Here is a 21,428-nt window from a genome sequence, read left to right as displayed (position 1 = left end):
CTAAATGCCTTATACTGCCACCAGGTGTCAAAGACTGGCACACCAGAAAGCGCACTGCTCACACTATACCAAAAAAACACCACATTCACATTACATTGACAGCTCTTGCATTGAATCTCATTTTAATGCGCTGGTATACCTAATGTTGGGGTCTGTGTCGGAGATAAGACATGCAACCAACACTCGGCTTTTACATTTGAAATGAACATGCTTGGAAGTCACTTCATTTAATGCCACTCGCTTTTACCTCCTGTAGCCTAACAGGGTAGACTTCAGGGGAAGGGACTTGTAAGGTAGAGTAAGGACAAGGGCTATCAAAGGTGTCGTCCTCTAAAACAAGCTCAGGTTCGTTGATATGGAGTAAATCCTGTTCAAAAAGGTTATCAAGTTAAAGCAATTAACTTTAAAGTGTGTATGTGTGCGTATATGTAGCTCTCCTTCACCAACACTTTCTTTTACTCCGACTCACCTCTTTCATGCTGTTGGTTTTTGGGAGGTTCCTACCACCAGTCATGCTGTGGTACCTATTCTCCAGGGCGCATAACCTTTCCTGCTCCTACAAAGAAGAAAATTACAGATTACAAATTGCACAATGTAGTACTCACTTGTAGTTAGAGTGGCTCTATTGGAACCTTGTGTAACAGCTGCAGAGTGGACACCCTTTCTTTCGCCATCCTGTCACACTCGTGAGTAGCTTGTAAGCCCAATTGCTGCACTTGAGCATCTAGAGTAGCCATTTTCTCCTGAGAAGAGACGTCATGTCACGCGTTATTTAATTGCCAATCTGTCTAATTCTCTCCTCATCGTGATTATGTTCCCTTAGACGGGTTGAAACTGTAGTCATATATATATATATATATATATATATATATATATATATATATATAAGCACTTTTTTTTAAACACATTGTAAAAATGTCGCATGAAAAAAAATCCTAAAATGTACAGAAAATACAGTATACGGTACAAAGTGTCTGTTCAGCATAAAAGTATGTCTTTAAGAGGCGGGGCCTAGGAAGGATATGTGTGTGCTGTGGCCGACAGCAGCGTGTTCATTGTGTTTGTGCTGAAACATGCATTTGTAATTGTTACTCTCTTCCACATGCAAGGGAATTGCAGTAAGCAGGAATACAGGTTTTGCTTTACTCCCACTTCTTACCTTCCTCTTGGCCACACTGCAATGATACTCAGTTTGCTCCTGAAGAAACTGTGACGACTGGGTCTCCTTACGCTCTTCCAGACTGCTCTCCTCCTCCAGCTGGCAGAACTCCAGTTCCTCAAATTGCTTTGTGCCAGCTTCCAGAGCTTCAGCTTTCTATTCATCCACAGACACAAGGTTGAGTAAAATATTTTGCTAAGAATAATCAGCAACCGAGAAGCATCATCCAACTGTTCATCCCTGCCACAGAGTAAAATGTTTAAAAAAAAAAAAACACTAATGTGACATTTGTTTGTACCTCCACATTCCATGCAATAACACCTGATAGTACCTGACAACATAAAAGATTAAAGGGGATTGTTGTAGTATAGTGCATGCACAGTTTTAGAGCAAATGTGTTAATAAGATTAATGATTACAGACAGATTTAGATATTCATTCTGATCGAGGGAACCAGCAGAGGTAAAGCGATTTGAGTAGCAAATGCATAGCCTGCAGCATCATACTTACAAATGGCATTGACTAGTGAGATAATTAAAGAATGATAGGCAGAACAATAGAAGAAATCAGAGCACATTTATTATTATTACTATTATTACTTAAATTATGTTTGTCTGCATGTGCCGCTTTCTTTGGTGTTCAGTATATGGTAACTCACTGTTGCCAGCCAGTGGGCTGCGTGAGAACACTGACCCTGCTGAGCTGCTCCTGTAACTGTTCCCTTTGAGACAAGGGGCACTTATCAAACTGCCTCTTCAGTTCATTGTATTCATTCCTCAGTTTTTCCAGGACCTTCCGCTCAGCCGAGACATTAGCCCTCCCCTAAAGACACACACACACACACACACACACACACACACACACACACACACCCACAAACAAACATTGTGTGCACACTAGGAATGGGCATGATAAATTTGTGTAGCAGTTGTTGTAATTTTCCGTTTAGTTAGTTACAATTTAGCCAAAATGAATGCGATACTTGTAAGTAACCAGCAGAGGGTGCAGGAAATTAAGGCCCATCCACTGTGCTGCCTCAACGAGCTGCAGAACGAATTGACCTACAAAATAAAGGTATTTTCATCACCATATACCGTAATATCAATGGTGAACAAAATAAACGAATGTTAATTAGTGGACATTTTAAATCAGATGTTTTTCTCACACATTCTCTCAGAGACCACTAGCTTATTAGCACTTTTCACTGCTGCCATTTGGAAAATGTCTTACATTCAATTTAGAAATGTCTGGTCCCTGCTTTTAAAGGTGAGGTAACACTAAATACATCATACCCTGGCTGTATAACTTTTTTAAATATTGTGTTTGTGGAATATGAGTTAAGCAGCAAAAGCTAGCCGTTAATAGCCATCTCAGGTGACCTCCATTTTGTCACTTGTGTCGACTGAAAATGGCATCGCAGTTGCTCAGGTAATGACCAATCACAGCTCACCTGTTTTATGGAGAAAAGGCCATGATTGGTCATTACCTGAGCCCTGTGCAACTGTGATGTCATTTTCAGTCAACAGAAAGTGACAGGATGGCTGCCCCCTGAAATGGCTAAAAACGGGTGGATTTTAATGCTCAACACATATTCCACAAAAGCAATATGAATCAGAATGTCGTGTTTAGACTACTGGGACTGCATTGAACGCATTCTCAAAAAAATGGGGCTTGACTTCTCATTTAACATAAACAATGCAATTTACCCATAACTGTAAAGGAAAGACGGTGAAGTAAGAGTCACCAAAATGGCAAATTGGCTAACACTTCAGGTACAAAAGTGCACTTTCAGAACCTTGCAAGCATGAGTTTTCTATTGCTAAAATGATTTGAATCACCCAGGTGTGATATCAAATTGACAAGCTCAAAATTGTCAACAAGAATATAAGAAGGCTTGTCATTTGCCATTCATTAGACATTTTTTATCATTTAAAAGAAGCTTTGCTTTTATTTTTTTGAAGGAAGGCTTCATTGTGTATTGCATGTATTTTAATCTAAAAATAATTGTGAAAAAATGTACTGTACTGTACATTGATCCCAAAACTTCTCTTTTTAACGCTCAAGGAATTGTGTACAAATGCCCATCCCTAGTCCATGCACAATTATCTGAAAAGACAATTAAAAAGACAACTCTAATTCATGCAACCAAGCATTGCTGGCCGAAGCAATTTAAGTCATTCGAAGTAAGCATGCAGTCAAGTAGGTCATTGAATGGAAATAAACATGAAAAGAACCCAAAAATCGGAATCAGCAGTTAATAGTTAATGACGTCCAGTTAAGCATGTGAGGAAAAAAGGTTGGCGTTGTATTCCAAATGCAAGAGCAGCTTTGCTTTGATACAGTATTAGTCACAAAACTATCAGTTGACATCTGAAAAAGTGTCAATCCAGTCGGTTTTCAGCACATGCAGTATCAAATATTCACATGCATACGCCTTTGTAGTTGATTATTCCACTTCAGAGTGTTGTGGCTGAGAATGCAAACCTTGTCCTTCTCCCTCTGAGTGGCCTTGCTCAACTGGCTAATTTTGAGCTGGAGTTGAGAAATAAGCTCCCGTTCGGCCTCCACCTGCTCCTGCTCTGCCTGCCTCTCAGCCTGCAGCAGAGCCTGCTCCATCTCCACCTGAGAGGGGACGCAAGAGGAGGTTGAAGTTTGGCACAAAATAAACAAATGTTTTTTGAGCTTTTGACCTCTTGTTTAGTCTCTTTTAGCTGCTGCTCCAGCTCGCTGACTCTGTGCCTCAGGACATCTACCCTGGCCAACATCTTGCTCCTCTCCTCTTCCAGGTAGTTCTGCTCCCGACCGGCTGACACCTCCTCGCACTAATGTTAGATTGGTATTAAAAGTCGTCAGAAAATTCCACAGTGGAATATGACCATGCAAAAAGTCACACAACACAAAAAAAAATCATATTGGAATTCAGAAAAGGAAGCTACTTAAAAAAAGTACAATATTTACAAAAAGACTTGAATTGAAATAACACTTCATGCATTCATCACCTCTTGATGCGTGCTCTCAGTGCTGCTCGACTCCTCCGCCTGCCCCTCCTCATCGTTCTCCTTCCCCCGCTGCATATCGCCACCGGCACCCCTTCCTCCCCTTAGTAGTCCGCTCCTCACCACCTCCGCCAGCTCCACCGCACTGTCCTCATGGTTATACCCTGCACACAGATTCAGGATGGTCTCCAGCCTCTGTCGCTCCTATAGCAGAGGGGCGAGACATCAAGAGGGCTTCATACTTGGAACATGCACGAGATCCTATTGCGCTTGAGAGACACCGTCCCATTTGAGCAGCTGTCGCAAAGCCGCAACGGCTAGACGGCTGTAATGTGATAGCCGTAGGCCCTAAGATGATGTATTTTTTCTTAGGAGGGGGCAAACATAATGAAATCAGTTTTAATTTGTCATGACTTACTCTTTGTTGGATTGTTATTTGATGAATGACAATTATATTTGCAACATTGGTATGGAAGTTTTTTATTATCCATTTTTTTAACTCTCTAATTTTAATCAATTCAATATTTACTTTATAGTAATTTATCAGGCAAGGACATTTTGGTAACTATCTGAGTGCCCACTAGACTAACTGGAAACAAACCAGCAAATAGGGAAAAAAATGTGATAAAGAATAATGGGGGGAAAACATGAACAATAATGTTATATTAAAGGGGAAGTCAACCCAAAACATTTCTTGACAAGAATAAGTTCTGTGCAGTCCCACTAGTCGAAACTTGGCTTTCTGATTAATATATTGTGAGCTCAGAGCTCAGCTAAGGACCAATAATGGCTCAGCTTCAGAAAACAGGTGAGCCGTGATTTGGTCATTACCTGAACGCTGAGCAACTGTGATGTCATTTTCGGTCGACAGAAGTTACAAAATGGCTGCGAACTGAGGCTAAAAATGGCAAATTTTGCTGCTTAACTCATATTCCACAAACATGATATTAACCAGAATGCCATGTTTAGACTAGTGAAGGCACATAAAACATTTTATTGCAATCATTTTTTGGGGGATCACTTCCCCTGTAAAATTAGCAATTAAGACACTATACAAAGCATGGGTATTCTAATAACTGTACAAGGTTGACATTTTGAAATCGCAAGTGCCTTTTAAAGCGATCAAGTCACAGTCAGTTGACCCCCATCATAAACAATTGCAACCGCCCTCATTTTCCAAAATGGGAGCGCAGAATATGTAATTATCATTCCCGCTGCACACAAATTAGAGTTCAGGAAAAAACAACTGGACCAGCAAAACAAACAACTAATTTTAGGCAGCTGACTTTTAAGTGATCTAGGTTGTTAAAATTTAAAACTGAGAGCAAAATTACAATTCAAACGGCTAAGGTCCCGTTTTATTATAAAAAGTGGTCACATATGATATCTTAAACTGCAGTGAACCGAAATGTTAAATAAATGGGTCATGAAGATAGAGACCTTTTTGGATTCAATAGCTTGTAATATTTAGACTTCATTTAAGAATTGCGAGTAATTTTATATGCTGGAATAGTCAGACTGTGTTCCAAGTTAGGCAACTTCCCTGTTGTGATCATTCTAAAATTAACTTTTCTATTCTGTCACTTTCTCCCTTGCAGTGACCTTTGCTTTTATCAAGCGGTGAAGTGCAACATGCTTATACAGCCCAGATGTTTTGCACACACAGAGGAAATCCTCTCTTTGTCCTCATTTCTGTAGTTATGCTATATATTCTTTGTGTTTTAATAATGGAAGTAATTAAATTATTTTAGAACAGATAGGCATTTAAATATTCAAATTTTAGTTTTTCATGGGTCAGTCATATTTATGGTACACTATGGTTAGAATGTCCTGTTACTCTCATTTGTATAGTGTATCATGTTCATAATCCATTATAAAGTGAGAGTCATAGTGTTTAACTCCGTACAAGAGAGTAAATAAATATATTGTCCTGATTTGTACATGGCTTCTAAATTTGGTAGTAAAATTCATAATGTGTCCTAACAGAACCAAAATATTTCCTGTAAATTGTTGTCACATATTTTGCTCTTAAAGGTGAACTCAACCCAGAAATGTCCTACACAAGAATGTCTCTATGCGGCCCTACTAGTCGAAACTTGAAATTCTTATTAATATTGTGTTTGTTGATTACGAACTCAGCAGCAAAATCCACCCATTTTTATCCATCTCAGGGGGGCGGCCATTTTGTCACTTGCTGTTGTCTGAAAATTACATAACAGTTTCTCAGAAGTGACAACCAAAATCAGCTCATCATTAGAAAGTAGGTCAGCCGTGATTGGTTGTTAAATGAGGCCTGGGCCACTGTGATGTCATTTTCAGTCGAGAGCAATTAACAAAATTCCGTCCCCTGAGATGGATGAAAATGGGTGAATTTTGCTGCTGAAATCATATTCCACAATCGCAAAATTAATCAGAATGCCGTGTTTAGGCTATAGTTGAGGCGCATAGAACATATTTTTGCAAAGTAAATTTAGCCTTACTTCCTTTCCTTTAAGCTTCCAATAAGCACAGAATTGAGAAGTTTTCTGCTTAAAATATAAACATCCTTTGTTTATATTAACTGACTGCATAGCCAGAACGGAAAAATCCATCTGAGTAGTCAGTCTAAAGCAAATGTTAAATATAGCTCTGTATGCATATGTATGTCAAGCAGTAGAATTAGTCACAATGTTAGGTTCTGCATAATCTTATTCATATAATTTAACTATATCCATTCCATAAAAGTCTTTCTTTTCTCATTCTTATATTCAGCTACATAACACTTGTATATTTAATCAATACTTCTCATTAATGCACATCTGTGTCCATCAAAACTTAACAACTACTTAATGTTTTGGCTGATGTGTGTAAAGTATGGCCTTCGTGTGTTTGCAAGCCCATCTTAGCCAGTAAACTGTCCAATTCAATTGCATATTGCCGGTAACTCTTATTTGTCATCAGAGACCTCAGAGTTCTTGAAATAGTTATCACCCACTCGATGGCCCCTGTGGTCACCTCAGCTGTCAAAAGCCAGCTGGAGCGGGGGCCATAGTGGATAGATGGATGACGGCGAGCAAGTATGTCATCTATAGCCTATGACACTTTTGTATGGGTAAAAATATGCTTGCTTTGAAAGCATAAATGCCATTTCACATTGCTAGTAAATATAGTGTTGAGTAATAATCAACCAGCTATGCTAACGCTGCTCATAAGACTTTTGGTGAGCAAGTGTCAACTAGTGTCACCTGCCTCGCAAAAAGCAAGTGACAATTTGGAGTCTTCAATTAACATTCACATTCACAGACATTACAATAGATAATGAGTCACCTTAAAGATTAAAGTTTCAATTTGGATCAGGTGCCTCACTTACCAGCTTCTCCATTTCCTGCTCACGCAGCCTCTCCTCTCTCTGCCAGCGGTGGTATTCCAGCAGTTCATCCTCATTGTCGCTAATTGCAGATATGCTGTTCTTGCGCTCCCGACAATACGGTTTCGTAATATTGGAGTCATTGCTGGGTGTTCCGATGTTCTCACAAGAGAGTTTTCTTTGACTGTGAGGGCTCCTGGCAGGAGATGAGCATATCAGAGCACCTGAGATGAGGGTGTTCGTCTGATGTCTGTTTCCAGTCTCCAGCGCAGTCACACGGGATGGATTCTCTGCGTACAACGCCCTCATGGCCTCGGCCTTAGAGGGGGCTGCAGATTTGCGATGAGTCTTCGGGCTCTGCTGGATGGGTTTGGCAGTCAAACTCTGCGATCCTGGAGTCCCTCTGCGTGACATGTAAGGACTCCGAGGAGGAAGGTTGGTGGATCCAGTCAACTCGGGAGTCCGAAGTGGTTCTCGTCTAGGACTTGGGTGTCTCCTTTGGAGGGTGGAACCTCGCAGTCGGGGACTGGTTGGCGCTGCCGGAGAAGAGTTGTGACTAATGCCCTGTCCGGGCCCCCTGTTGGGCAGTGTGGGGCTTGACGTGACCTCTGACCTGACATTCCTAAGAAGCGTTGGGCTGTCTTGTACTCGCTGCCCATCGCTAGCACAACTTGAAGTCATAGAGAGGGATGTCCGCGGATGAGGCACAGGCATGTTGGACCGGGGAGGCACTAGTGGTGCATTTCCCACAGAACTGTTGTTCTCGTCTCGTGTGGTGGTGCTTCTACCATTAAGCACGTTCTGAGAAGGCTGAGGAAGCGACGCTTTTGCTGTTTTGGGGGATGGTGGCACCTTCTGTGAAAGACTCACTTGGATGTCCTTTGCTAAGGTGCTGATTTTTGAGCTGCCGTTGCTGGAAAAAGACTGGTGAGCCCCATTCAGGATGCTATGGGAGTCTGCAGACGGGGGGTGAGAAACACTTGTGCATAAGGATTGCTGTTAAATTAACAACTAGGCAAACTCTGAAGAACAGTTGCACAAACACAAGTAAACAAACAGATGAAGAATGTACTATGCTACATTTGGCAGCCCCTAAAAGGAAGAATACGCCTGCTTGCAAATGTTAGTGCACTCACATTGTTCCTTTGTTGGCTAAGATAGTGATAAATGTCTTGGGGCCCGAGTTCTGTGGTGGGATGTTATGCTGTTCAGTTGTGTAGTAATCCTTCAGGGATCTGGAGCTGCTAAATATAAAAGCAGCAGCCATGTGCCTCACATGAAATCAGGGCCTGGTCAGGAAAGAATGGGCCCAACACTGGGCAGGGTGTGCCTTTTACGATTCTTTATGTCCAGTAAGGTCAGCGAAAAATGAAATGAATTCCATTGACACAAAAAAGTTTAACACAATTGCACTCCCAATAAGTTGCCCTTATTGGCCAATCAATTAAGCACATGCAGTCTACTGTGGTCCAAGATTTTTTTTTTATTGGGACGTTCTGATGAATATTGTTATCAGTGAAGTTGTTTTTAATGGTGTAAAACACAGCATGATACTCAGAGGTGTTTCTCATATTGTGATAGTTTAGTTAGCTATATACGGTATGAGCAGCAAAATATTACGTCGCATAATCAGCTTGAGCAGTACAGTTAAACACCACTGCCAACTACAGCCTCAATGATCAATATATTGTTGAAGAAATATATTTTTTACAATGTTAAAGAAACCTGGGTCAATCAGACAATCATAAGTTACTGGGCCTTAGTAAAGGGAGAAATGGTGATTGTAATAGGATTGATTATTAAAAAAAGGCGGGAAGTGTCGGGTAATTCCCTAATGAAAAAAAACTGCCATATTTTTCATCAAAATTGTGAGTTTGTAGACCATTCGAAAACAATAATTGTATTTGACAATGGGGACACACCTCAAGTGTAAAGTAGTGATTTTAATGGACCAGATCCCAAAGAATCTGGGCCGCGGATAATTAGTTCTCAACGAGCTATTTTGGAATCCACTCATGGATGTCGACCAAAGGTTCTTCCAAATTCTAAGACCAAACAAAACGGAGATATGGGAGTCATAATGCAAGTCACAGTGATATGAGTTTATAAATGTAAACCATTCCGTGCTTGTGTGTTTTTGCAGTGCATCATTGTTAGCATGGAAATCAACACAATCGAAAGACGTGTTTGTAAAGTATGTCCTGGAAAAGAATTTGTGCTTTTCAAAACTGCATGTCCAGAAGAAGCTGATTAACCACACTGGCCATCTTGCTTTCATATGGATATGGGTTGTTTACCAGAATGTTGTGCTTTTGATGTGCTTAGTGCTTGGCTTCCTCCAGGCAGCATGTTCTTCATCCTCAGGGCTTCTTCTGGATGGTTGAAGCGGAAAAATGTTGACTGAGCAAAACACAGCATGCAGCCTGTCAATAAACAAAAAGGTGGTTAAGTAGCTGTCACTGTCAACTGTCAGGATGCTTAAGCCTCCATAAATACATATTCAGAATACTTGAGTAATCACTGCAAGTTTACATATAGATACATAGCAATATTCAACTCAAACCAATTCATTTAGATTACAAAAAAAAAAAAAAAACAATTTAAATGACAAAAGAAACTCTTTTCCAGATCACACGCTAGATTAACTTCCTTTAAAATATATACTATATATAAGATTGATGGAAGATAGGCTGTTGCATTTCCAATTATTAATTCTACCTGTGTTTTAGTTTTACTCCTCTCATGTAGCAAAATAAAGCACCAAAATAATTTACCTCAAAGTGAGCATGATCTTCTTGGAAAGGGCATAACCTTTAAGACAGCTCTGGATGTTGTTATGGGACAAGGTACGTTGGCAAACAAAGTAACATGTTGTTTAATATTAAGTGGCACTATTTTAAACTGTCATCCCAAAGTCTTTGGTGATCAAAAAGTTTGAACTCACGTGTAATTACTCAGTGAGTGAATATGGCTCCTTGATCAGCATTTCCCATGGCTTGTCTAATTCCTGAGATAATACTTTACATCCAAGGGATATTCCACAAATTGAATAAAAAGGCATTAAATATCCACATGGTATGAATAAAACTTATTTTCTTGTGCTAAAAATTAAAAAAAAAAAAAGCCAATTCCTCTTTTCTTGAAATGTTGGTCCTCTGGAATTTTTTTGTTGTTGTTTTTTTTACTGAGCAGCTGCTACCTCGACACACATCGGCTGAATGCTTGCTTTAAATGACATTGGGTGTTGCTGCTGGCTCAGATCCTAAGGAAAGATCCAACTGAGTGGGCGGGACTGTGCTGATGCCCTTTTTACTGTAAGTAGGCATGTTATTGTAAACGTAAGTGCCTGGACTAACATTCATTGAATTGAGAGGATAATTTATTTTCAAGACTTTTTTTGTTTGCATGTGTCACTTTGGCAAGGCTTTCTTCTACCTTGTGACAGGCGATAAGGTTTGGTGATGGGGAGTCCATCTACGGCGCATTGATTCCCACATGGGTACAAGGTAATGGTGCCTGCCTGGTTTTCAATGTAGCAATGTTGAGCTTTAATTCCAGGGCCTAGTAAAGAGATGTCTGTGTCTCCACTGCCAAGTGTGGTTCTCCCTGCAACAAAAACAACATTTTCCCAGCGTCATTTACTGGAGGTCCACGCGCACCCGTGAATATCTGTGTGATGTATTCTTAGGCAAGCGGCGGAGCTCGCTCGTAACAGAGGTCAACACCGCTTGGGCGGAGTTACAAATGTCGTCAACACATTGCTGAGTGCGGAGTGACAGGTGGTACGCTGCAAAGATAAGCTCAGGATGGTAGTGTCTGATGTCATCTGATTGACTCAGTCAACATTGGAAAGCTTGGAGCTCTCGGAAGTGAGACTATTTTCTGGAAAGGCACCGACTGTATTTTGTTTCCTGAGTACTGAGACGTCAACACATAGCTGAGCATACATTATACGTTTTACATGTGAAAATAACTACTAAGCTCTAATTGGGTACAGATAAATAATGTTCATAATATATTATGTCATGTTTTATTATACCACCAACCAACAGATAGACTCATAAAGGTAGCTAGGTATGTTGTGCACAATACTGGACACACATCTTTACCTTCCTGCAGTGGCAGCAAGGTGATTGCCGTACTCAAGCGTCCACTTCCCAAACTGACCAGGTGAGGGCGCTCCGCCTGGACTTTCAGGGACTTGCCAGTCTCAATCAGGTCTAGAGGAGTACCCTGTCAAAACAAGATGAATTGGAATGATTGACTGTAGATTTTTTTCTCCCAATCAAATATATATTCATAATTCAACAGAAGCACAATCAAAATAGCCCACATAATAAAGTAGAACACTGATGGAGCGCGCAAGTTGTCAACACTCTTTAATTAATTCCATATTAGTTTGAATTCAGTGGCAAGTGTCATATTTACTGGCAACATTTCATCCCAGTTTTGTATCTCCTTTACTTGTCCCAAAAGTGACAAAAAGACTCACCTGCAGGACTTGGTGTGTCTCTCGGCCACGCTCCAATCGACCCCCGCCTCTTCGTTCCATGTCTGCTGGGCTGATGTCCGAATTATCAGACACCTGATGCTCCTGATGGCAACACGCCGATAGATGCACATGGAAATCGAGGAGTGGAAATAAACGAGAGAGCCGGGAAACATGCCACTACAGTTGTACTACAATGGGAACAGTGCCGTCCATAGAGAGCTTCATGCCCCAGTTATAAGCCCACGTGATGCTGTCTATTATACAGGGGGATTGTTTCTCCAGGGCTTGTTGGGTAGAATGGTGGCACTGATTTACGCCCCAAAGCAAGATTCTTGATGATGAACATAGATTTGACAACACAAGTGGTTTATTACTCCATTGCAATCCCAGACTTGCTTTGCAGGTGCTTAACACATGAGGGTCTCATCTCATTTTCTACCTTCACCAAGATGACTCACACAGATACAAACTATGCCTGCAGACAGATGTTACAGATTAGACCCAGCTGTCTGCACATCATGGTCACATCAGAAGAGAGGAGGAGAGGGGAAACAACAACCATCGACCAAGATCCAGACATGACTCAAACAGCCACATGCGGACACATAAACAGCCATGTTACTCCTCAAAATATGATGTTAAAAATTGACAGCTAAATTTTTCACTCACACATTTTTCAAAAAGTGTACAAGCTGCCATGCACATGCTTCACCTTCACGAAGATTTGAATTTCATCAAGCTGTTGAATTACCATACACTTGTCAGTTTGATCTGTGACTGGCGCATGCCAAACACAAACACCCCCCAGCGTCTACAACTTAACCATGAAATCAAGTATGTGCCGCTAATCAGAAGCTTGTTCTGCGAGCTGATGCAAAAAATAAACAAGAAAATGCTCTGATTACCGATTGACATGGACAGTGATTCAAAAAATGTAGTCTGGCAGTGGTTTGAATGTGGCAAATCTTGATGGATAGGCAAGCATGCCATCAACTCCTCTATAAAAGGAATATAAAGGAAACTTTCCAGAATAGGTCCCCTTTAAAGTTGACCGCAATCAATACAGGATGTTGGTTCACTTCTGAATTCTTCTGAAGTCAAAACACAAAACACAACTTCAACCATCTTCAAACCTTTATTAACTGTACATGCAGTTTTTAAGCAATGCTCAGGCTCAACCTGAGTCAATGCTACTGGTCTCAGTTTGGATAGTTTTTTCAAAACCGCATTGACAAGCTGCGGAGACTGAAGATCAGCGAGACCAATCAGTGACCAACAGTTTGTATCACTGGAATCGGCTTGGAACAGTACGGAGGACTTCGCTGACCATATACTTGAAATAATGCCAGTAGTGCCTGCTATTTTTGCCAGTGGAAATCATCAATGGCAAGTGCAACCATGCTGATCATAGAAGGTGCTGTGTGTGTGTGCGTGTGCATGGGTGTGTGGGGGTGCGCATGGGGGTGTGTGTGTGTGGCATAATATTTTAAACGGTCATACAAGTGTAAAAGTAAGTTAACATCTGAGGCCTTGCATGATATACGTGTGTGATGTCAGGGATGAAAGCGATTAGAACTCTGAAGTTTTGAGTGATTTATAGACTATTTAACCTTGGTGGTTCTCAGTCTTTGGAACAGTAACAGTTTGCCTGTTGTGAATGACCAACACATTCAAGTTAAATTGTTGAAGGTAGTTGTTTAAAATGGACCGAAGAAGTTGGTTTTGCTTTGATGCACTGTAACATCAGTGTGAATGTGAACGCTTAATGAAAGACATTTTCCACTGATCTTGCAAGACTCACCAAATGACCACTTCAGCTTGATGGCACAACATCACATGACTGCAGCAAACCAAATGCTCAAGCACTTTGTTGCTATATTCTGACATCAGTGACGGACAGAAATGCATTAAAAAGCCTGAAACCATCCACAGCTGCTGGCTTTCTAAGTTTAGCCTGGACTGGATGAGACAACAGGGCGTTGTGTCTGCTTCTGATGTCACTCCAGATGAGAATGCTTTATGTGACAATCCCGTCTAGTGTGTTCGAAGTCTGAGCGGCCCAAATGACACAGAGAACAGACCATGCTCTGACACCGGAGCCTTCCCATCTCCCCTCCCAGCCCCCACTGGTTGTCAACGCTCACGGCCTCATGCACGCCACGCAGTCACACACAGTGGGAGAGTGCGGCGTGTCTCGTCTGGCTGACTCACACATGCACACACATATGCTCCCGCCATCTCCCACAAGCCTCGCTCATTTCAACGAACACACCCAAAGCCAGAGAGGATTTTTAAATGCGTGCAAATGCGTGGCCTTCCACAGCAACCTGTCATTATTGGGCCGGTTATGTCCTTCAGAGCGGCCATGAGCTTCTGAAAATAGACACCACCAGCCGCACAGTCTGGGCTGTGACTTTTAAAGAGAAATCACATCTGCTTAGGAAGGCAAATCAAGGAAGGAATTAAAGAAATATACACATTGAATAATGATATTATGAGCATAACACAGTATGATGAAAACGGGTACTAGAGCTAAACATTCTACAGTTATTTGATATTGATGCACATGCAGCACGTACCGTCTTACTACTCTCACAGAGTTCCAAAAAGAGTTATAATTATCCATGAATTAGTGTGTAACCTAGTATTCCAAGTACAGCGGTGTCCGCATTGTTGTTAATGTCTGGCCTGAAGCTGTTTTTATTCTCCCACTGAGTTCCTTGCCTAGTTTCCCTCCTCCCAGCGTCTTCTCCTCCCCATCCTGGTGCAGAGTTACTTCCCCAACCTACAGTAGTTTTTTTTTTTAACTTGTCCTTCCTTTTACGACAGAAAAGCTTTAAAGAGCTTCCCAAGGTGATCAAAAGAGGCTCAAGTCGAACTCTTCCCTGTGAATTGTTTGATGATGAAGCAGGTGTTACTAGCCAAACAGAATGGAAAGAGCATGTGTTCTAGGAATGAGGTGGGAGGGGGGAATTCTGAGTTTGGTAGAATAAAAAAGGAGTATTTCTACTTAAAAGGGTTGATTTGATCATTCATGCTGATGGGATAAAGAAATACCACAGGAAGGGAGCGAACACATGCTCTATCTTTCCAGGCATCCCCCAGGAAAGGATGAGCTCAAAGGCCATCAGAGAGAGAGTGGAAGTGAGTGGGAGAAAGAGCCCACCATAGGTCCCTCTAGTCTTTTTCCATGGCCAGGGCCAAAGAGGAGATGGAGGAAATCAAACAGATGATGAGTCACTGAGGAAAACTACACCAAGAAAAAAAAACAGACCCATTTGTAAAGAAATGCCTGTTGTGACGCTGTTATATTTCAAAGCACCTCAAAGATGATTCTTATTATAATGATCACCGCAATTAATAATTCATTTCCTGCAAGTGTTATAAATCCTCATTGAGCTTTCTAATTTGTCTATTGCATTACTAGCACCTAAATTAAAAACGTTTACTAAAAATAATAACCCATATTCTACTTTTTCAACATTATTTTCCCATGCTTATTTTAGGGTTTTTTTTCTTTTCTATTTCTAATCTTACTCTGGGATCCATGTAAAGCTCTGAAACTCTGCTGTGTGGAACACTGTGTTTGTACTTTACATACTTCACTCTATACCATATGACAACAAACATCTTGACTCTGTTCAGCACTACTTGTAAACAACCACTAAATATGTAGTAAAGTTGCAAACATACGGTAACTTAAAGGGTAGTCAACCCCTAAAAAAATGATTTGTAATAAATTGTTCTAGGTGCCTTCACTAGGCTAAACATGTCCTTCCGATTAATATTGCGTTTTTGGAACATGAGTAAAGCAGAAACAGCCACCCGTTTTTAGCCATCTCAGGAGGCAGCCATTTTGTCACTTCTGTCGACTGAAAATCATCTCAGTATGACCAATTTCTGAAGCCGAGCCATGATTTGTCGTTTGCTGAACCCTGCGCAGCTGTGATGTCATTTTCAGTATACAGATGTGACAAAATGGCCGCCCCCTGAGATGATTGGAGTTTACTGCTTGACTCATGTTCCAAAAACGCATTATTAATCAGAATGCCATGTTTAAACTAGTGGGACTGCATAGAACATATTCTTGTAAAGAGTTATTGGGGGTTGAAATGTATGGAGAAAACATTTATTTTATGTAATGCCAGATATAAATTCTAAACATGAGCTTCCCCTCAATATCATACAAAAGGACTATTTAAAGTGCTGTTTCTAAACTGGTCGAGTCATATTTTTTTAATGAGCAAGATCAGGGTATTAATCAACCGTGGTTGTAGTATTATTGAGATTACATAAATTTCTAAAACTTTCATCCTCACATTCTCTTTGAAGTTTGAACTGGATGACTATGCGTGTCTACTGGTTACAGTGGTTTCTGAGGTTTCTAAGGATTCCAGTGGGAGATGTAGACTGCTGAACTTATGGGACCTGCTGTCAGAAAGAATACTCCTCACTAAATAGGAGACCAGATGTGTGCAGGATGTCTGCGTGAATGACCGCAGAAAGGTGGAAGAAGAGACTAGACCAGATGGTGAAGGAAACAGTTGACTTTTATGAAAGAGGCCGTGTACGTCACTATGAGACAGCTTCATATACACGTGCACAAGTTAATGATCATCTTGGACAGCTCTTGAAAATAATCAGTAGTATTAGCAAGATTAAAAGCAATTAGCCACACTGTGGGTCAATAGAACTATAAAGTGCCTCATACAAATCACTCAAGAAATGAATATGTCGCAAAGTAAGGAAAGTCGTAGGTCATAAAGGTGGCCAAACATTTGCACGCGTACCAGCACGTTAAGTCTTTGAAATGTGTGTACTTCATTTAGTATCATTGATGTTGTGTCGGACATGATTTTGGTGTGTGTCTCTACTTACTACAATGTTTGTGCAAGGTGATTCTTTTTTATGTGGTTTTATCGTCCACAACAAATTTTGGGATAAAACCAGTAATTTAGAGGTGGCACAGTAGCCGACTGATTAGCATGATGGCCTCACAAGCAAAGGTGCGGGATGCGATTCCGGCTCCGGCCTTCGGGTGTGGAGTTTGCATGTTCTCCCTGTGCCTATGTGGGTTTTCTCCAGGTACTCCGATTACCTCCCACATTCCAAAGACATGCATGGTAGGTTAATTTGTTTCACTCTAAATTGGCCCTAGGTGTGAGTGAGAACAAGGATGGTTGTTTGTGAGCCCTATGATTGACTGGAAACCAGTTCAGTTTGTACCCCGCCTACAGCCCAAAAACCTCTGGGATATGCTCCAGCACGCCCTTGTCCCTTGTGAGGAAAAGAGCCGCAGATAATGGATGGATGGATGGATGGATTGAACAGTTTGTATGTGTCGCTAAAATCATTCTCTACTCAGTCAATAACTGTCCTTTAAGAAACGCTTCGATGTTTTTAATGTCATTACGACCAGCATTTTTCTCTCTTCCAATGATGGATGAAACAATTGCCCGTTAAAGAGTAAGCAGAGAATGGTCACTTGTGTTTTGTAGTTTGGTCGAATTGTATTGTGTGTAGTTGGATGTTGTCAAATGTAACATGTCTGCTATGTCACAGTGGAATATCATCCATCCATCCATTATCTGTACCGCTTCTCCTCATTAGGGTCGCGGGGGGTGCTGGAGTCTATCCCAGCTGTCTTCGGGCAGTAGGCAGGGGACACCCTGGACTGGTTGCCAGCCAATTGCAGGGCACACAGAGACGAACAACCATCCGCGCTCACACTCATACCGAGGGGCAATTTAGAGTGTCCAATCGACCTGCCATGCATGTTTGTGGAATGTGGGAGGAAACCGGAGTACCCGAAGGAAACCCACGCAGGCACGGGAAGAACATGCAAACTCACACACAGGAAGGCCAAACCCACGACCCCCGTATTGTGAGGCCAATCGTGCGAACCAGTTGGGCCACCGACATTAAAAAAAAAAAACTTTCAGAAATTCAAAATATATTTGTTGAACACTACATAGTCCGCTTGCTAACTGAATCTTGTTACTAAACAAGGTCCACCATATCTGTTTAAAACATGCAAAAGTTATCAAAAACTGTCCACTTAAAATTAAAATGCACTTTTGTGTACTGACATTTACAATATTGTCACCTCAATACTTTTTTATAGATAATACTTTTACATTTTTAGTTTACAAATACATTGTACTCACTCAGACACGTGTGCACCTCATAATCCTGTTCAGCAAATTCTTCATCCCCCGTAATTCTTCAAGTGCATTACTGGATGTATTAGCTCCAAAGGCAGCCTGAAGAGCATGCAAATAACAAAAGAGTCCATTCATAGCGCTTCCATGCAGCTCATGTTCTCAATCTGATGATTCCACCTGCTCCAAGTGTAGTTTAAATTGGCAAAGCACCTGCAAAATGTGAAAAAAATAAAGCAATACGCGTAAACTTCTCACATAGATATAACACAATAAATAGGACGTAACTGGCTTATAACTGGAAAACCATGATTATAATGTAATGCTACTACAATAGCCCCTTTATCTCATCTCTCTCCCGCATGCACACACTGCCATACTCCAGCACACAAATACTTTAGCGTCTCATTACCCAATTGGCTGCGAGCATCATCCTGTTGCCTGTGAAGCGATTTAGATGAAAAATGATGAACAAACAAGACGAGACAGCCGGACAAATACTTACAAGTCTCTCCTTCTTCCAGAGGAGGAAAATATGTTACGTTCCTCTCTGTGTATCCACATCCAACATGCATCTTGCTGCCAGGCCCGTCCCTCTTTCCAACCCTCGCTCGCCTCACCTATCATTTCCTATGCTATTGTTAAATCCAACCCACAGCCTCTCTGTGTGGCTAAGTCCTCAAAAGCTATTTGATCTCGAGATTTAATGACTTTTACCACATTTGCAAGAACTTTTAACCTATTCGGACTGACATTGTACGCAAATTGAACCAGGCAGGTCTGAAGCAAGCAGTCTTGTGTAACAAACGAGAATCCAGACTTGTGCTTTGTCACAGTTGAAAAGTGCACAGCTGGAAATTACAGCCATCACAGCCAAAGCATATTTTAAAATGTCCTCCCTAGTTGGAATTTTTAGCAGGCCAGTTTGCATTCATGGGCACGTTGTTAAGACCAGAGTAATTGGTTCAGGCTGTCCTGCGCTCTGTGCTAACTAAATCACTGAGTGTGTCAAGCTGCTTTTGCTGCTAATAAAACGAAGTTGTCAGAAATGTCTGCAATGATTAAACACATTGGAAAAGACATTAGTGGGAATGTAGCATCTGCATTATACATAATAATCAATCACAGTTATTGCTCTATTTTTCCTCTTCCGCTTGTCCCATGACAGCTTGTTTCCATATTGATCAATTGGATCCTGTTCACCAGTGCTCCACTCAAATACTTATCTTAAACAAATGTTGGGAAATACAGCAATACAACGTTTGAAATTGTTGTTGTTTTTTGCTTTTGTTGTTTATAGAGCTTACATTAATCTTATTTAATTAATTAATCTTAATGTAGATTTTATGTTATGGAAATACATTTGAGATGTTTACCGTACAAATTTCTAATTCATGTCTTGAAATACTGGACAAAATGTTGCCTATATGTTAATGTACATTGGACTTAACTCTGAAATATATACTATATTTTCTTCATCCGCAGACAAAAATGTCCAACTACAAAAAGCCACCACCAAAGAACAGACAGACAGAAAAGATGGACCATGTCGTTTGTTAAATGAGGAAAGAAATTGTCAAATGTGAAGGCATCATTTGAAAAATGCATTGTCATTTTTAAATGTGTGTGTTACTCACGTTATGTCATTATCCACACCGCTTATCCTGTACACAAGGTCGCAGGAGCCTATCCTAGCTGACCACGGGCGAAAGGCGCACTACACCCTGAACTGGTCGCCAGCCAGTCTCAGGGAAGACATAGACACCGTCACTGAGTGGGAAATGAACCCACACTGTCCGTATACAACTCAGGTGAGTGTACCACTACACCATCAGTGACTTGCTCCTCACGTTGTTATTTGCAATTGATAAACCACTTAGAAAAAATTAAGAATTTACATCAACAAATTTGAGAGGAATGCTGTTCATTTAAGTCCAACTATTGAAGGACAGGGGCGGCACGGTGGGCGACTGGTTAGCACGATGGCCTCACAGTGTAAGACAGCATCGGGCGTGGGTTCAATCCTGGCTCCAGCCATCCTGTGTGGAGTTTGCATGTTCTCCCCGTACCTGCGTGGGTTTCCTCCGGGTACTCCGGTTTCCTCCCACATTCCACAAACATGCACGGCAGGTCGATTGGACACTCTAAATTGCCCCTAGGTATGAGTGTGAGCGCGGATGGTTGTTCGTCTCTGTGTGCCCTGCAATTGGCTGGCGACCAGTTCAGGGTGTCCCCCGCCTACTGCCCGAAGATAGCTGGGATAGGCTACAACACCCTCGCGTCCCTAGTGAGGAGAAGCGGTACAGAAGATGGATGGATATTGTAGGACACTTGATTGGTGAGATTAAAGAACGGAGAGACCATACTTTGCCCACCTCCGCGTGGTCTACCTCTGCTCATGGGGGAAACAGCTTTAGCTGTTTAAAACTAACTCTTTAATGACATCTGGTGGAAGAATCGACGTACTACACGTCAAGGAGCACTTCTGAGAGAAATGACAGACCATTTAAGCGAGGATCCAAAGAACTTTGACATTGAGCAAATGGGCCAACAGGTGTGTTGAAAAATTTTCAACCACTACTGTAGTCAAATGTTTTCGCATGTTTTATTTTTATTTTTTTTATTTTATTGTTGGTGGGTTTTTTTAATTATTCGTGAAAATGTTAAACACACGTTTCAATAATTGTCTTGTGCCGTGAGATCATATAAATACTAAACGACTATTTTCGGGGTATTGTCATGTCTATATATAGTAAATGTTTTCATTGTTGTACTGCAAGGGTGCTCAATTCAGTCTAATCCTCGAGAACTACCTCTATATCTACATACCTATCTATATATTTTCCTGTTTTAAATGTCTCTCTCCTGCACCACTCTTGATTCAAATGATCAGCTCATCAGCAAAGCTTTGCAGAAGCTTTAGCGAGTGGCAACGTAAAATGGTCGCCAGCTTTACTTCATCCGACGGTGAGTAAGCGGCTATCCCACCAGTTACGACCTAAAATCCTTCAATGCCAATGTAAAGAACAAAGATGGCTGATGCCAATAACGTATTTGTTGTTCTGGTTCAGTACAACACATTTGACCTCGAGAAATTCTTCCTCTCGGTTTCCTTTATAAATAATAATATATCATTTATTTATAAGTAAATGAAATAAATAAATAAAAACTCCTAGAGGTGCAGAGTGATTGGTCATACATATACACTGGCTCACGACGTGATTGGCCCAACAGGTCATCTTTTTTTTTCCCTCAGCTGACGTAGACCGGGGAGG

General features: G+C 41.1%; 1 protein-coding gene across 8 annotated transcripts in view; it reads right to left on the bottom strand.

Moving 5' to 3' along the window:
- LOC148319789 (pleckstrin homology-like domain family B member 1) overlaps positions 1–18,805 on the bottom strand; it is a 28,859-nt gene extending 10,054 nt beyond the window's left edge. For 4 of the 8 annotated variants that reach the window (XM_088279885.1, XM_088279890.1, XM_088279888.1 and 1 more), the window contains exons 1-15: positions 18,659–18,805; positions 18,160–18,366; positions 11,993–12,094; positions 11,610–11,733; positions 10,936–11,106; positions 9,798–9,923; positions 7,504–8,456; positions 4,158–4,358; positions 3,849–3,980; positions 3,643–3,780; positions 1,852–1,980; positions 1,160–1,315; positions 633–743; positions 470–556; positions 248–367 (exon numbers count right to left, since the gene is read on the bottom strand). In XM_088279885.1, the coding sequence (XP_088136011.1) occupies positions 248–367; positions 470–556; positions 633–743; positions 1,160–1,315; positions 1,852–1,980; positions 3,643–3,780; positions 3,849–3,980; positions 4,158–4,358; positions 7,504–8,456; positions 9,798–9,923; positions 10,936–11,106; positions 11,610–11,733; positions 11,993–12,052 (2,508 nt within the window). In that variant the 5' untranslated portion in view covers positions 12,053–12,094; positions 18,160–18,366; positions 18,659–18,805. Of the gene's footprint in view, positions 1–247; positions 368–469; positions 557–632; positions 744–1,159; positions 1,316–1,851; positions 1,981–3,642; positions 3,781–3,848; positions 3,981–4,157; positions 4,359–7,503; positions 8,457–9,797; positions 9,924–10,935; positions 11,107–11,609; positions 11,734–11,992; positions 12,095–18,159; positions 18,367–18,565; positions 18,589–18,658 lie in introns of those variants that run through there. The other 4 variants (XM_088279887.1, XM_088279892.1, XM_088279886.1 and 1 more) reach the window with 3 other exon arrangements.
- Positions 18,806–21,428: the final 2,623 nt, after the last annotated feature.

This window comes from Idiotropiscis lumnitzeri, chromosome 17 (assembly GCF_059441095.1).
Source record: "Idiotropiscis lumnitzeri isolate Australia: NSW breed Sydney's pygmy pipehorse chromosome 17, RoL_Ilum_1.0, whole genome shotgun sequence".
NCBI lineage: Eukaryota > Metazoa > Chordata > Actinopteri > Syngnathiformes > Syngnathidae > Idiotropiscis > Idiotropiscis lumnitzeri.
The sequence above is the reverse complement of the archived record's forward strand: the minus strand, read 5'-3'. Positions and strand labels throughout refer to the sequence as shown.